This window comes from Pleurodeles waltl, chromosome 9 (genome assembly GCF_031143425.1).
Source record: "Pleurodeles waltl isolate 20211129_DDA chromosome 9, aPleWal1.hap1.20221129, whole genome shotgun sequence".
Taxonomy (NCBI): domain Eukaryota; kingdom Metazoa; phylum Chordata; class Amphibia; order Caudata; family Salamandridae; genus Pleurodeles; species Pleurodeles waltl.
The window spans coordinates 897,204,085-897,222,476 of NC_090448.1; the positions used below are offsets into that span (position 1 = coordinate 897,204,085).

General features: G+C 39.7%; 1 protein-coding gene across 1 annotated transcript in view; it reads right to left on the reverse strand.

Moving 5' to 3' along the window:
* The window catches only part of LOC138260097 (alpha-1-antitrypsin-like protein GS55-MS), a 107,976-nt gene that overhangs the window by 29,485 nt on the left and 60,099 nt on the right, over positions 1-18,392 (reverse strand). The window contains exon 3 of the mRNA XM_069208241.1: positions 9,031-9,301. Coding sequence (XP_069064342.1) covers positions 9,031-9,301 — 271 coding nt within the window. The remainder of the gene's footprint in view (positions 1-9,030; positions 9,302-18,392) is intronic.

Genomic DNA, 18,392 nt, shown 5'->3' on the forward strand with positions numbered 1-18,392 from the left:
AAGTGCAAAGTTCCAAAGGCAGAAAATAAGTTCCCAATGAAGTAAAAAGAATCCATCAAGGGATCAGCAAAATCATGGAAGTAGAATAAAATGGAGTCCTTAAGAGAAAAAGCAAAAGATCACCAAACAAGTAGTATGTGGTCACGTAGTGGTCTGAGATCAAAACAGCAGTGTACACTTAATCACTGTATGTCAAGTACAAATACAAGTCCAAATCCCAACCGCTGATCACCAATGTTAGAAATGGGGTCTTTGGTTGACAGTCAGGTTACCCCCTGTTCAAGCAAGGACCCTCACTCTAGTCAGGGTAAAAGAGAATCACCCTCAGCTAACCCCTGCTTACCCCCTTGGTAGCTTGGCAGAGCAGTAGGCTTAACTTCAGAGTGCTATGTGTAAAGTATTTGTACCAACACACACAGTAACCTAATGAAAAACACTACAAAATGACACAACACCAGTTTAGAAAAATAGGAAATATTTATCTAAACAAAACAAGACCAAAAAGACAAAAATCCAACATACACAAGTCAAGTTATGAATTTTTAAAGATTAAACTCAAAAATAGCGCTTAGAAACAAAAATGCTTTGATGAGATGTTAACACGGCGTCGTGACAGAGTCGTTCCCAACAAGCCGACACCAGCGGCGCTGGACACGGAGTCGTGTAGACCCTCAAGTACAGTACCTTTGGTGAAGAGGGAAAACAAGCCAATGCGCGAAGTCGGGGATCGCGGCGTCCGTGCGAAACGTTGAATCCGTGCACTTCGAGCGGCGTCGGTCACGACGTGGTGCGGCAACTTCCACGGAGTCGCGGACTTCAGCGGGGCTGCTGCGGCGTCGGGCCTGCGAAGAGCGTCGCGTTCCAGCGAAGGTCACGGCGTCGGGTGCAGGCGGCGTTACCGGATTCAGCAGCGGCGTCGGTCCGGAGTCGTCCGAAGTCGATTTCCTTGGATTTCCACCAGCTTTCCTTTCAAGGGCCCAGGGACTGGATAGGGCACCACTTGTCAGAGCAGGAGTCTCTCCAGAGACTCCAGGTGCTGGTAGAGAGAAGTTTTTGCTTTCCCTGAGACTTCAAACAACAGGAGGCAGGCTCTAAATCAAGCCCTTGGAGATTTCTTCACAAGATGGAAGGCACACAAAGTCCAGTCTTTGCCCTCTTACTCTGGCAGAAGCAGCACTGCAGGAAAGCTCCACAAAGCACAGTCACAGGCAGGGCAGCACTTCTTCCTCAGCTATCAGCTCTTCTCCAGGCAGAGGTTCCTCTTGGTTCCAGAAGTGTTTCTCAAGTCTGTAGATTTGGGTGCCCTTCTTATACCCATTTTAGTCTTTGAAGTCACCTTTCTTCAAAGGGGACTCACACCTACTTGTGAAATCCTGCCTTGCCCAGGCAAGGCCTCAGACACACACCAGGGGGTTGGAGTCTGCATTGTCAGAGGCAGGCACAGTCCTTTCAGATGAGAGTGACCACTCCACCCCTCCCTCCTAGCAGAGATGGCTAATCAGGAAATGCAGGCTACACCCCAGCTCCCTTTGTGTCACTGTCTAGTGTGAGGTGAAAAACAACCCAACTGTCAAACTGACCCAGACAGGGAATCCACAAACAAGGCAGAGTCACAGAATGGTTTAAGCAAGAAAATGCTCACTTTCTAAAATCTCAAAATCAACTTTACTAAAAGATGTATTTTTAAATTGTGAGCTCAGGGACCCCAAACTCCACATGTCCATCTACTCTCTAGGGGAATCTACGCTATAATCATATTTAAAGGTAGCCCCCATAATATCCTATGAGAGAGACAGGCCTTGCAACAGTGAAAAACGAAGTTGGCAGTATTTCACTGTCAGGACATATAAACCACATTACTATAAGTCCTACCTTATCCATACACTGCACCCTGCCCTTGGGGCTACCTAGGGCCTACCTTAGGGGTGCCTTACATGTAAGAAAAGGGAAGGTTTAGGCCTGGCAAGTGGGTACACTTGCCAAGTCGAATTTACAGTGTAAAAAATACACCCACAGACACTGCAGTGGCAGGTCTGAGACATGATTACAGGGTTACTTGTGTCGGTGGCACAACCAGTGCTGCAGGCCCACTAGTAACATTTGATTTACAGGCCCTGGGCACCTCTAGTGCACTTTACTAGGGACTTAACAGTAAAACAAATATGCCAATCATGGAGAACCAATTACGTACAATTTACACGGAGAGCATATGCACTTTAGCACTGGTTAGCAGTGGTAAAGTGCTCAGAGTTCAAAAGCCAACAGCGACAGGTCAGAAAAAATAGGAGGCAGGAGGCAAAAAGATTCGGGATGACCCTGCATAAGCAAAAGTCCAACAACGACTGTCTGGAGGTAAGTGATTTGTGCACAAAACCTAGACCTGACATTCAAGACACCCAATTAGAAGAAATTACCAAATTCTCTTTGTTGATGGCTCCTGTTTGAGAGATAACATGGGAACATTGAGAGCAGGATAAGCATCCTGGCTTCAAGGGGTATATTCTGCACAAGTGGCTGAATTAGTAGCTCTCACTAGAGCATGCCATGTTTCGGCACAGCGTAAGGTTACCATCTATACTGATAGTCAGCACGGATTTGGAATATTCCACAACTTTGGTCAGCTGTGGTCACAGAGAGGTTTCCTGACCTCTTCTGGAACACCCGTCAGAAATGATGAATCAATACATGACTTGTTGCAAGCTATACAGCTATCTGAAAAGATTGCTGTGGTGAAATGCAGTGCACACCTGAAATCACACAATTTTGTGTCAATGGGAAATGGATATGTGGATCAAGTCGCAAGATTTTGTGCATTGAACTGTATATCGGTCAAAGATAAATGGGAATTGTTACAGGAAAACGAAGAATGTGCTAATTATGTTTTACATGTAATTGACACATTAGAGTAACTGAAAACACTCAAAGAAAAAGCTGTCAGGGATGAAAGGAGAAATTGGGTGAAGTTAAAATGTGTTCAATGTAAAGATGACATATGGATTTCAGGAGAGGGACAAAAGGTTCTGCCTAATAGTCTGCTGACTCAGATGGCAAGATACTATCATGGTCAAGCACATGTTGGAAGGGATGCAATGATTCGTACCTTTAGGCAATTTTGGTTTAATCCAAAATTTAGACAGGTTTCTGAAGCAATTTACCATCGATGCGTCATTTGTCGGCAGATGAATGTGGGTAAAAGGACTGTGGTCAACATGAGCCACATAGGAAGAGTGGGAGGTCCATTTAGTAGAATACAGATGGAGGATTGAGATATGTGTTGGTGATTGTTTGCATCTTAGTCACTTGATTGAAGCTTACCCTACATGAAGGAATGACAGCCTCACAGTAACAAAGTTACTACTTAGGGAACTGATACCACATTTTGGTTTTCCTGCCTCTTTAGAACCAGCTAGGGGAAGTCACTTCAGCAATGAAGTAATCAAATTGCTATGTTCAGCTTTAAACATTGAGCAGAAACGGCATTATAGTTACCGCCCTGAAGCATCAGGACTTGTTTAGCAGATGAATGGTACCTTGAAATAGAGAATGGCGAAAATGTGTGCATCCACGAATCTGAAATGGCCAGACGCACTACAGTTAGTTCTGATGAGTCTGAGAACACACCCAACAGGAAAACTGGATTGTCGCCGCATGAAATCCTCATGGGCAGAGCAATGAGGTTGCCAGCTGTTCATGCAATGCTCTTGTGAACATTACAGATGATATGGTGTTGGACTACTGCAAAGGCCTGGCTGACGTGGTTCGCTCTTTCTTTCATCAGCTGGAGGCCACCATATTGCAACTATTGAAAGATCAAAGCCACAACCTGAATGTGGGAGACTGGGTTGTGATCAGAAAACATGTGAGAAAGATATGCTGGAGCCTCGGTGGATGGGCCCCTACCAAGTAGTATTGGTTACTACTACGGCAGTGAAGTGCGCTGGAGTTCCGAACTGGATCCATGCAAGTCATTCTCGGAGAGTACTGTGTCCATTGGACAATGAAAAAGGGTTGTTGAGAGTACCAACAAATTCCAGACCAACTCCAGAATTGGACAGGAGAAGGAGAAACTGAGACTGACTGAGCAAACTGAAAATGGTCCAAATGATCCTGTGAGAGACGAAAGGGAAGGAATACAGGAAGGTGATGATGGACCAGCCTCGAGCGAGATGACAGGAGAGTCTAGTCAGAGGAGGGCTCTCCCAGAAGTAGATGGTCTTGAGAGACAAGCCGAGCAAACAACAGGCACTGAAGGTGAGGGAGTTGAGGCAGATCAAAGCCAAAACTATCTGACTACTCTGGAACAAGATGTAGGTACATCAAGAGAAAATCCTGCAACATCAAATGAAGTCACAAGTCCAACACTGAAAAGAGCATTGACAAGAGGTCCACTGAAAGGTGATATGTGGCCGAAATCACAACCAAAAAGGAAAAAAGCAATTACCATAACAACAATTGAGGGGGAAGTAGACACAACAATAAAAGATTTGAGCAATGGAGAGTTAAATGGGGATCGCAGATTGAAAAGAACACAAATTGCAAATCGAAGATACACAGGTCCTGAATGGGCGTATGTAACAACAAGTGAATGGCAGCATGAATTTTTGCCTTTTTGCTTTAATCGAGATATTCCAGGTCAATAGTTTGGCATGTGAAGAAGGTCAATGAACTGAATTATGTAAAACTTTAAACTGAAAAAAGAAAAGAGACTGTTGAAATTACCGGAAAAATACTTTTTGAATTAACCTGATTTAATTAAGCTGCTAAACCGATTTTGACAAACTACCTATTTTTGACAAGAAGGGTCCTGGGGAAAAAAAGACTGAAAGCTGTAAATAACTGCTAAAGAAGATTGAAGATTTATTTTTTATTTATTTTTATTTTTGATGCATAGCTATATTTTTTTTCTCTTCTACTTTTTGATTCTTTACAGATCATGAGTAACCAAAGCCATCAGGGTAGGAACAACAGGTGCTGTAAATACCTAAATATTGGTTTGGCAATTGCATGCATGATAGGATGTTTGGTGTTGCTTGTGAGTATCGCGTTGCTTGACAAGAGCGTGGCCAATCATACTTGCTTTAGAGATAGCTACTACACTTACAGAAATAGATAGGTTTAGGTTAGATGAGAAATTCTTGCATGTAGCCAACAACCAAGGAGATCTTTCCGCAAATGTTTTCTATCACCTATTTAGGGAGTATGTGGAGACGATGAATGCGAGAAAATGTTATGTGTGCACTCAGATTCCGTCATCAGTGGAGGAAGGAGTTACTTACCATAGTTTGCCTCTTACTTATGGGATAAGCTGTAGTCTTTTATTAACAAGATTCTATAACCAGGAGTACATCCGGAATTTTTTCTCAAACTATGATGTGGTGTTTTTGTTTATCCCTATAATTAAATATTGGAGAAGAGTAGCAAAGGAAAATAACATAGAGATAGTAAGAAGATTATTTGAAGCCACATTAACATTTGGCACAACATATGCGCACTGCAACAACTTAACATGCTTGCTTACACCTTTAGAAGAGGGCTTTTTAGATCAGACAGATGATAGGAGAAAAGTATTAAAGGAGTAATTAGGAAAGGGCTTAGAAAAGAGAACACTTAGGGCCTGATTACAACTTTGGAGGACGGTGTTAAACCGTCCCAAAAGTGACGGATATACCACCTACCGTATTACGAGTTCCATAGGATATAATGGACTAGTAATACGGTAGGTGGTATATCCGCCACTTTTGGGACGGTTTAACACCGTCCTCCAAAGTTGTAATCAGGCCCTTAGCGTTTAACGACACCAAGACACAAGGGAAACTAGCTTTAGATGCGCTACACATAGGAAAGCTTTGTGTATGTAGGCCTAAATCTAGAACTGATATGTTGTTTGTGGGAACGAGTAAATGTAGGCATGTTTCAGAGTAAGTGGATATTTATGTTAAATGGACAAAACCCAGCGATTCCAGGAATATAGTACATCTGTGAGCAAAATGCGTATTACCGTCTTCCAAGAGGATGATATGGCACATGTTACTTGGTGATAGTTCTCCCAAAGATTTTTCAACTTGAAAACCTGAATAAATTACCTAAACTGACTGAATTACATAATGTCAGAAAAAAGCGAGAATCTTCTTCTGGTATAGTGGGAGATAATTTTAGAGCAATGATTCCTTCAGTAGGAGTTATTTTGAATTCAGTAAAAATCCGAAGGTTGTCTACTATTGTGGATAACAAGCTGATATAATTTTCAGGAGCCATAATTATAATGGATACAAAGATGGCTGTAGTAAGATCTATGACTCTTCAGAACTTGTGCTAGACATCCTTTTAGCAAAGGATGGTGAAGTTTGTAAAATGCTGAACTCGCAACATCGTTGTACCTTTATACCGAATAATAGTAAAGAAATGAGAAGCTTAATTAACAATCTGACTAATGAAAGCACTGACTTAAAAGAGCTGAAAGAACCTGAAGTTTGGGAAAAGGTTGGCAAGGGTTGTACTTCCTTGGGGAATTGGCTCGGCAACCTAGGGAAAGGAATAATTTTGAAAATAATACACGTAATATTGGTTATTGTGATTTGTCTATTAGGAACATGGGCAATTTATACATTGTATCATGTGATTAAAATGAGAAAATTGAAAAATGATCAGAGGAGGGAAGAAATTGAAATGTAAAGAGTATTTAGGGAAAATTCGAGAAGGGCTAAAAGAAATAATAGAAAGTTAAGGGAAAACAAAATTTAGGGTTACAAATTTTGAGATAATGTAAAAGTGTGATCACATATTTATTCATCAAAGGAGGGATTGTGAACAACACTGAATTTATTACTAATGAATGTTATGTATTACGAGTTATGAATTTGCATAGAATTTAGTTAAGATATTAAATAATGTGCGACTTGGACAATGTGCCCACTTGAGTGGCTGCCATAAAGTATGTATTGTTTTACTAAATGCGTGCTCATGTTTATTCAGAAACATATATGAATAACAATTTTGCAGTAGTATGTCATATTGATGATTTGATGCAATGTACTTGCTTAATTAATTGTAGGTTTTATGTTAGCGAGGTTTGGCCTAAGTATTGCATAGCCTCAAAATAAAATGCAATGTCTGAATAAAATTGTGAATTTGTGACTAGAAAATAAAGATGTATTGTTCTCACTGAAGTTGACCAAACATGTGGCAGTAGCCTTTAACTTTCTCATGAGAACTGCTTGAAGAATCATGCTGTACTAAAATGCATACAAATGTAAACTTGATACGTAAGACAGAAATGTTCCCAGGAACTAACAATGGACACACTGTCTAGAGTATGGAGGGATACAAGAAGTTACCCGACGAGTCGGACGATGGGAACGGAAGAAGAAGAACCAATCATCAACGTGTGAAAGATAGTTCAGTTATATTGTAGATTTAAACTTAAGCTCTAATTGGATTAAGTATAGACGTACGATTTTCTGACCAATGGTAATGTGGGAAGTTCTTTAGGAAACCTTGACTTAACTCGACTGCACAGAGGAGAAGTGCTCATCCCTTTTGGGTCATTCTCATTTTGCGCACTCATTCTATTCTGATTGGGAGCTGAGCAGTTTCCGATTATTTTATTCTTAACTTTGAAGCTTGATGGCTAAATAATTTGATACTGCCCGTTGAAATTGCTTTATGGTTCGGATTGCGTAGAGACCCTTGTGCCTGAACCATCCCCTTTCATTGCCCTTTGCTGAAGAAGCCCAGACGAATGACCAACTGACGAAGGAAATCACACTTGCCGATCCATATTGAGGAGAGGTATAACAAAATGCTATTGTCTAGATGTAAATTATTATAGTTGTTCTAAGTACCAACTGCTATTTTCTTAGAGCAATAGTTAGGTGTTTTCCAAATTAATTTTGACTAAACTGTTTTGCATGAAGCCCAACATGCTATTTTAATCTGCAGGATAGATTGGGTGACACTGAAGATGCTGACAACTTTTTAACAAAAATAATTTGCATGTGCTTATTTGCTGAAACTAAATGTATGCTATATCTAATGCACAATTATTCCTGTTATTGATTTGTACTGTGGTTCTAGAGTGTTTGACGATTAACACATGAAAGAAATTGAGAATCTTCAGAAGATTTGGTCAACCAGTGTTTTTTGTGTATGCTTATCAGTTGATTTTGAGATTGACGTATGTGATTTAAGCATTGTTATACTGGGGTAACAAACTTTCTAACTTTTACTAAGTGGTGTGATTATTCATTACCAAATGTGTCTTGGTGCGTCAAGATTATTGAATCCTGAGGTATTTGGTGATGTCTACTGATTGTGTTGATGCAACTACTTTGAGTTTATGGACTAATGGTGGAGTAATCCTAAGCGTAGTCAAAAGGTTCATCAACCCATAACGCGTCCCCTTATCTATTAACCTCTAAATACCAAATAAGGCCAAACGCGATAACAGTTGTGAGTATATGGGCAGGTTTTAAACAGCTGCTCCGTATTTTACTTGAATGTGCTGCCCAGAGGTTAGCACAAGTTTGTGCCACCACGGGGGCAGCGCATTCTTTCCAAAAGGTGCTCCATGGCACAAACAGGGATTTTTAACTATATTAATAATATGGCTCCGGATGTCTCTGTGAGCCCCAGTACATCTTCTTCCTTCTTTGCTCCCCCAAACGACCCCAGTGCGTTGCAGTTGTAGTACCACGTGTCTGGCCCCTGCCCCAGACTTTGTGTCAGAGACAGAGCTAAAAGTTGGCAAAATAAGAGACAGAGGTCATGAAATGTACTTAATATTGTCAGGAGTTGTATTTTTGATGCAAAAGGCACATCATCATTTGTATTTTCTTCCTATATCATGTACTCAAACCTACGGTTTAATTTGGTCCTTCACTGTTGCATTAGTCAAGTGAGCCTGATAATGATTAAAAGCAAGAAAATATTCGAAAACCTGCAAATCCTATTGGGGTACAGTCCCAAAGTGTCAGTCCTTGTGAGTTTCAATTAATTAATTACTAGGACGATTTAAAAGTGCTGAAACCTTACTGTGGTGAAAGTGACTTCGTCCATTTCTCCAATGTTGCAGCTGACAGTGCGTCCTCGACCAGCTTCATTTTTCCTTGTTTAGGTAAAATGAGCATAGCGGATGCATTTCCTGCATAGTCAAGCTGAACTACTCTGCAGGACAAATCTGCATCCCAGTGTGAGTTGAAAGTGCTGTATCTCCGCATCATCGGTACTTTAACAGTGGTGTTCTCATCCACAAAAAAATCCTCTTCGGCTGTAAAATTGGAATTAAATGGTTGTGTCCATGATCCTGAGAAGAGATTAACGGATAAAGTAAAGATGTATGGCATTATTTCATTTCATCACCAAGATTACGCCGTGCATTGAATCTTCAATTGTTCAAACACAAAACGTTTTGATAACTAGAGTACAACACAACAATATCAAATTGCAATAACACAGCACTAAAACACTGCAGCACAAACTACCACAGAACACGTCACCACACACAAATACACAGACATTTCACCAGTAAAACCAGGACATGTCTTGGTAATACCAAACACCTCCACAGTCATTGCTGCAATATTTTCCAGATACTTGCTCTTCTGGGGCCGTATTCTAAAGTATTTGAAGCAAAGAGATATTCTTTATTAGGAAAAAGCAAGCGAGAACGATGAAACCAATAGGGATAACATTAGATTGATGGCACTATTTGTTTGTCAGTGAGGCCACTTTGTTGACTATAAATGCGTTGCCATTTAACTCAGAAGGGCCGCTAAACTCACTAGCATGCGTCACTTTTAAAGGCACCAGGACCAGTGAGTTGACATGGAATGGGACCCAATTAAAATAAGAGTAGCCATTGAGTTGACTTGAAACTCTGTAAGACAGTGACACCACCGTGTTTATTTCAAATGCAACTCTAATAAAGTCTGTGGTACCATTAAGTTGATTAAGAACGTAATCCATTAAAGTAAGTGGGTCTATTGAGCTGATCTGGAATGTTATCCAATTGAATCAATGGGCCGGATAAGTTGGGTTGGACTCTAATTACAATAAAATCAATGGTAGTAATGAGCTGAACTGTAGTGTCACTATATTAAAGGCAAAGGAATCACTTAGTTGGCACTGAATGTGAGCCATTAAGTACAGTGGGAGTGCTTTCTTTACTGGGAATGTGACACTATCAAATTCAATCAGGCAATTGAGTTTACTCCATGACTCCATGAAAGGCAATGACAACACTGAATTGAAATTTAATTGACCTACAATGTATCTCCATTTGAAGTCAGTGGCAACATTGAATGTAAATCAATTAAAGTCAGTGTTAAAATTGAGCTGGCCTGCAATGAGGATCAGTTAATGCCTTTGGCTACATTGAGCTAACATGCAACATTTCTGCATTGAAGGCAACAAAGCCAGTAAAATGACCTGGAACATGACTTTGTCAACCTCAGTCATGCCATTGAGTTAATGAAAAATGTGGCTCTATTAAAGTAAATTGGGCCAATGAGATCACATAGAATTTGGCCCCATACAAGTAAGGGGTGCCAATAACTGACCTGAAATGTACATTTGTTAAAGTCCCAGGTATTCAACTCTATTAATTTCATTTGTGCTATTGAGTTGGACTGAAATGCAACTACTCTAAAACTGATGGATCTACTGAATTGACCTGGAATGTGACTCTATTAAAGTCAGAAGGTTTCCTAACTTCACATTATAGTTTTCCTTTAAAGTCAAAAGGTGACGTGGCTTGATCAGCAAGGTGAATCAATTGTTCTTGATAGCACAAGTGTGCTGAGCTGGAATGTGTCTCCATTAAAGTAATAGGATCCCTATAGTTGACCAGGAATGTCTCTCTAATCAAGGCAGTAGGTCCAGTGACTTGACCCTGAATGTGACCACATTTAAGTCAACTTCACCATTCAGTTCACCAGAATTGTAACTCCATCAAAGCCACTGGGGTCACTGTGATTCCATTAAAGTCAGTGCACCGTGTTGTGAACAGTATATGCACCATGTCAATGTAGTCAGAAATCAAAGGCAGTGATAACACTCAGCTTCAGGTGAATTTAAATCAACGCTATAAACAAAGGTGACATGGTTCATATTATTCCACAATGTGAAGTGACATAAACCACAGCGCAAAATATTAGCAGTGCTCATTACTGTTCACAAAGGGAGAATCATTCACACTACTCTAATCTGCCAGTGCCAGATCCATGAGAAGAGCCCCCAACCCTTGTTACCTTGAGATGAGGTCTCTAGTTCATACTCCGTAGAGACATGCAGACTGGGTCAGCGTCAAGGCGACATGCAGCTTCGATAGCAGTGATGGCATCTGGTCTAAAACCCTCTGACTATCTGTCTAAGTGAGGTGCATTTATACAGATCTGCTCGGACCCCTGACGTAGGTCTTCCCAAACAATAGATAAGAAGACATGCTTGGGACGGTAATTTATATAAACAATTCCCTTGAAGGCGTGAAGAAGGAAAGTACCTAATTTAAACACCTACGGTTTATCTTTGTCGCTTGATATTGACGTCTTAGCATGGTGGCACTGCTACCATTAAAACTAAAACATAGGCCTAACTAAAAACAAGGCAGCCAACTTAAAAGATATAACTAAATAAAAGCGCTAAAACAGAGCAAGCTAAGTAGGGTAAATGTCACTAGGTGACTGGGGAACGAGTTTGCAAGCCAAAGGCTAGGCTAACTCCTGTTTCCCATTAAGGCAAACTAGGATTCACTACTGCACAATTAATGGCGCATGCCCACTAGTAGCATTTAATGTACAGGCTCTGCACACATGTAGTGCACTTTACTAGTGACTTATAAGTAAATTAAATATGCAGATTTAGTATATACAAATAAAACCATGTTTTAGGGAGAGATCACAAGCACTGGTTAGCTGTGATAAAGTGCATAGACCCTAAGGCCAACAAAGAGTGGAGAGAAAAAGGCAAAACTTTGGGGATGACCCTACAGAAAGGGCTGTGTCCAACAATGATCAAATAGCATTTGCACTTTGTCTGATGTGGATCTTGCAGGGATGAATGTCAATTGATCCAGGAGTGTTAGGGCCTTCAAAAATTGTAGTATTGGTTTTCCAGCACCTTGGCCAGGATTTCATTATCTATGTTTACTAATTAGAAAGGCTGATATGAATCACATCAGTGTGGGGTTTTGTCCAATTTAAATCACATTATCGTGAGCGTGGGGGATAGTATGCCTTCTTTAGCCTCTTTTATTAGCAACTATGGGGTAAGTTCATTAATCTGTTCTTTACCGAATACTATGGTCAGTCTGTCACTAACAAGTGCACACTAGTTTTCAAATCCGATGATGACTGCTTTTATTTCCTCTGCAGTATTTGGGGCATATAGAGGCTCCCATTGTAAGTCATCAAGCCATGCCAGGGATACCTGCTCCAGGTACGCATTTATTTTGTTGGTGTGGCTGATATTTTGGGAGAAGTAAAGCTTAGAATAATAATGAGCAAAAGTTTCCAGGATTTCTCAGGAATGACACTTTGGTATCCCCTTCCCCGAGTCTAACTGAACTATGATGTTCGCTGCACACTGTTGTCGGATAAGTAAGGATAAGGTGTACCCCTGGAGCTTTCAATTACTGTATCTTCTTGCCACAGCATATTTCATGAGGACCCTAATCTCTTTGTCAACCTTATCCTGAAACCTTTTGATTTTAGAGTATATCTAATAATATCTTGACAGTCTTGTGTTGCCCTGAGTAATGACCAGGGGTTGAGATTAATCCACCCATCAATGTATATATATATATATGGTAGATACATAAATCCTTCTCAGAAAACCACTACATCAATATCACCACCCACTACTCCACAAAAACAAAACACATACACACCAGCACATCAAAACCACACACCTTTTCATAATACTTTCGGTCACAAATTAGAAACATACACCAACTCCCTTCCTTAATGGCTACACAAATAACGCACATCCTAATTAATTTTTAATCCCAATTTTTCTATCTTCATCAACAACAAATACATCAACACAATAACTCTCATTCATCCGCCTCTCATCCATTCCACAATTTAGAGCCTTAGAATATGACCCACATGCTCCACCATCCCCCAAATCCATACTCCTTCAATCCAACACAGATGCAACCAAAATAAAGAACATGCCATTCTTCACAACTTCGCATGCCTATGTCTATTACACAACAAAGTTACTCTAAAAAACAGCACAAATACCGATCTCACTCTCAGCCACCATCTACACCACTGACACACCCAGACCCAACAAAATGCCTTCTAAGCCTGCTGTACGAGGAACACAATATAGAAAAACAACACTATTGTGACCCTCATACAGTTAGTATCAGCACTATGGACACACCTGCTACAAGTTCAAAATACACTGCTCACTGTTCTACAAAACAAAGCCACACCACAGCCAAAACATAATCTCTAAACTGACAACTATTAAATGCTTGCTCACTCTCTAAAAACAAACACCATACATACGACTTACTCAATGACACACAACCTGACTTACTCTTCATAAGTGAATCATGGTTTGGAGATGACATGCCTCCAGTATTGCATGAAGCCGTTCCTCTAGGCTATCAAACTATCTCACAAAACCGTGTAGACAAAAGAGGAGGTGGACTAGCTGTTATATATTCAAGGAAACAATAACTCTCAGCAAAACGGACAACATTTCTATATAAAGTTGTGAGGCCCTCATCACCAGATGCAAACCTACTGTAACTTCATCCTTCTTACAGACACCACCTAGCAATACAAAATCCCTGACACGTTTCTAAACACAGTTTCAAACTTTATAACACTTTACTCCAAACTTTGCATTTTTGGGGACCTAAACATTTGGTTTGACAAACCCAATAGGCCCCATCCAAAAACTATCACCACTGGCCTAGTCACACTGAACCAACATCAGATAATACACAATCCCACACACATTGCTGGACACATCCTAGATATCATTTTTGCAATCCAGAATTAGTTACCTTTCAAAGAATCACACCAGTCACATGGTCAGACCACCATTTGGTAGCTTTTCAACATAAATCAACACAAATCAACACACTAAAGACCACCTTACATGCATCCACCTACCAACCACTCAATTTCTGAATACTTAGAAATACAACTAACAACCAACACAGATCTAGACACAGTAAATTCTGTTCAAAAACTTTGAGTGGCTACAGGAAGCTTTCTATAGCCGAACACCACTAAGAACACCAAACAGGACAAGAGAAAACAAGCAACTTGGAGAAATACAGAACTAAAAAAGTTAACACAATCAGCAATCAAAAAGGATAAAAAAGTACTATTCAGACAGAATTCAAAATGCTAAATCTGCACATAAAGAATATAAAATTCGCACTGAATTTCATAAACCTAAATGCATGGAGGGATCTCATTCCGTTACTCAAGGACACACAGACAAATTGGAAAATCATTACATAACCAAAGTAGACACATTGGATCCCTACTTATAACCTCCTCCAAAAGTAAGTCACGCCAGCCTCTGCATTCCTTCAAACAAATATCACAAAGAGAATTTATGGGTCTGATCAAAGCAAGCAGGCCTTCGGTCTGCCCTTCTGACTCTTGTCCCTCACACATTTTCAAGAACATTTTCTTATCTGCTTCTGCTGCCACATCAGTAAGAAGAATCATCAATAATTCTTTAACTATGGGGATCTTTTGAGAAGACCTAAGAAAGGCAAACATACACTCATTAATAAAGAAAACAGTCCTGGAACCTCATAACCCCACCAACTACAGACCAATAACAGATGGACCTGTCCTGGGCAAACTGAAAGAAAGAGCAGCATTCGCCTAGGTCTCACAATTCATTGAAGATAACTCCATACTTCCAGACTACCAAACTGGATTCCGCATAGAATCTGCCCTCATTGCCATCTGGGATGACCTTAAAAACACTGTAGACCACAATGGGCTTGCTGCACTCTCTCTCCTGGCCTCTCAGCTGCCTTGTACACAGTTTGGGATGACACCCAAATACAAAGACTCTACAATGCCGGCATAGAAGGGAATGCTCTCGACTGAATCACATCCTACCTCCAAGACAGAACAAATGTAATCCATACTCCCCCTTTCTCATCCAAACCGTACTTCACAAAAGCAGGGGTCCCTCAAGGCTCAATCATCTCACCCATGCTTTTCAACATCTGCATGAAGTCATTACCAGCAATGGTCAAGGAATTTCAGCTCAGATGTTACAGTTATGTAGATGATCCACAAATACTCCTCAAACTGGAATGCCCCAAAGACATTGGAAAGTCACAAATATGCAGTTGCCTCAGAGCCAATGATCAATGGATGACATGGAGCCATCTCATACTGGTTGCTTCCTTAACAAAAATACTCACATGTGGCGATTGAAAGAATTATGACCCACTATGCATCTGGACTGAGGATATGGAACCACTAAATAATCTAAGGAATTAAGAAACCTTAACTAGCAAGTTCAAGCTTCATCACAATGAGAACTCTGCAACCCGTCTTTCCCCACCTGGGATTTCAACACATGGTCCTGGCTACTATCTCTCTTGTACTGTCTAAACTGGATTACGCCAATAGCCTCTACCATGGATCATCTCCATCCACAAAAAAAAGGCTACAACAGATTCAGATTTCTGCTGCCAGACTACTCTCACATGGAAAAGCCACAAGCCTACATCTCACCTGCCTTGAGGGCCCTACATTGGTTACCAGTTGCCAGAAGATCCCCCTTCAAGATACTTTGTATCACCCACAAAGCAATATATGGAACTGGACTGCTTAACATTCTGAATAAACTCATCAAATACATTCAACAAAGGAAACTCTGCTCAAGATTGTCACCTTGCCTCAAAATCGCACCATACTAGAAAAAGACAATAGGTGGCATATTTTTCTCTGTTCAAGAGGCCAAACTATGGAATTCATTACCCCAAAATATTAGATCCATGGATAAATATCTTATCTTCAGAAGACTACTGCTAGAGTTGTTTTTTTCTACATAACCACCATACTCAAACACTAATGTACTGAATATCCTGTGCATGTAAACATGTATAATGTGACTATATGAGTATATCTAGCTATGTGTATTTATTTGTACAAATATGTATAACTGTTTTATTTTCTAAAAAAATACATACTCTTAACAACTATATATATTACTTACCGTTATAAATATATATGTATATGTGTCAATATATATATATATATTTTTTATTATATATATATAATAATATATATATATATATATATATATATATATATATATGTATATATATATATATATATACATAGATAGATGGATAGATAGATAGATAGATAGATCACCAGTGACAAAGTCCAAAAAAAGTGTGCACAAGGGTCTTCTTGTGCCTGGAAAGTTTCAGGACGATTCATCAAGGGATGGCCAAGAAAAGGGTGGGGTTAAAAAAAGTGCTTGTTTCATGTTAATTCCTATAGACTCTATAGACATGCCTGCAGCCTGACAGAATCACAGCAAATTGGTCAGAAATTTAGCTTTTGGTCCACAGATCATCCTTTGTCTTAATTGGTGTAAATCAGTTTGGTAGTTTTTGAGAAATTAGAGGAAATCCAAATTTGAATACCTGGGCAGAGCCTAAGCAAAAACCTCATGGTGAGATCTGATTGGCTGGCAGCAGTTCAACCAGAAAGTGGAGGCAGCCATCTTGCACCAATATACATTATAATACCCATTGAAATGCATTGTGGTGAATGGCAGAAAAAAAGGAGAACAAATAAAGAATGATAACAGATTTTAGTTACAATATAAATCATTTGTTGCTAAGGTTATTTCATCATGTAAAAAAATATTCTGCTGGGATTTCATGAATCATGTTTGAGAGAAGACTGCATTTTCATGTTTTTCCCATAGAGGTTATGGAAGGTGCTCCTGAAGCTAAAATAGGAGTGCATTTACTGTAAATTGACACTGTCTTTCTCAGCCATATAGAATTAAGTCTGACATTCTCAGTAAAATGTGTACCTCCAGCAGGAGCAGCCTGGCAGTTGATTCTAATGGTAAAGGCACATCTGAAACCTTCTTGATTGAATCAAACTGGTAAAACATAAAACAATTAACTAAGAAAAAACCAAAATGAGGGTGGTCGTTGTGTTATAGAAATGATGGTTATTGCTGTAGAAAATAAAATTAGGGCATGTTTGAAGTGAGCTCTCAAATAGCTTCCTGTTGTACCTCAACAGGAACAGCCTACCAGTTGATTCCCTTTTGTTCTACTGCAGCCTTTCAGAGTGCTCGAAAGAACAACTAGAGCTCTAACAATTTTACTTATGACAAAAGTGTGGCACACCTGAAGCCATCTTGAACGAATAAAACTGATAAACCTAAAACATTTAACATAGAAAACAACAAAGTCATATAAATTATGGTTAGTGCTGTAGAAAGAAAAATTAGGATGCATTTTTAGTGAGTTCTCAAATATCTTCCTCTAATTCATTAAAAACATTCTGACCTGTAGACTGAAACATGCACATTCTGAATTTATGACAAAAGTGTGGCACATCTGGCTGCCCTCTTGATAGAATTGAAGTAGAAAACTGAGAATACTGCAGTAAGTGAGTAGATTAGGGATTGTATAACAAAGGGTCTCCCAAGGTGGCCACCAGAGACAAAAGAGCTCAAATGTTTCACAAATATCACCCAAATGTAGCCCAATGACAGAAGTGTGCAAAAACCTTTTTTTTTTTTGACAGTTTCATACAGCAGAGACTTGGCCCAAAGACATTGGAATGCTTTACATTGGCATCACAAGAAGATATTCCCTTTGGGCTTTAGGCATGGGAAGATAAAGTGATTTGCCCAGAATCACAGGATGATGAGTTGGCGTGGTTTCCAAGTTGCAAAGTTTGAAGCTGTGGCCTTAAAACCACATTCTCTTTCCCAATTGCAATACATAATGCAGATTTTCTTCAACTCAATTGGTCATAAAATCTAGATTTTATTAACAACACGGAGGAGGCTAAGACTTCAGCAGCCCATATAGAGAATATAGAAGAACAACAAAGTTCTAACTCAATAAAACCATAGAACACCCAGCCATCTTCCGTCTTCTTTAACAGCCTGCTTCAAACACAGTAACCTGCTAGAACATCTTAATTGATGAATATATTGATGTTTCCAAACCTATGAATCACAAATTAATAATTCAATCATCCAAAAAAGTCCACCATTATTGTCATTTCAATTGTTCCTCTTCTTCTTATTGTTGTACTAGAGCTATAAGACAAATAACATCAATTAACTTGGGTTGGGTCAAGGGAGGGATAATATTAGCCTCTGTGTCTTTAACAAAATCCAGATTTTCT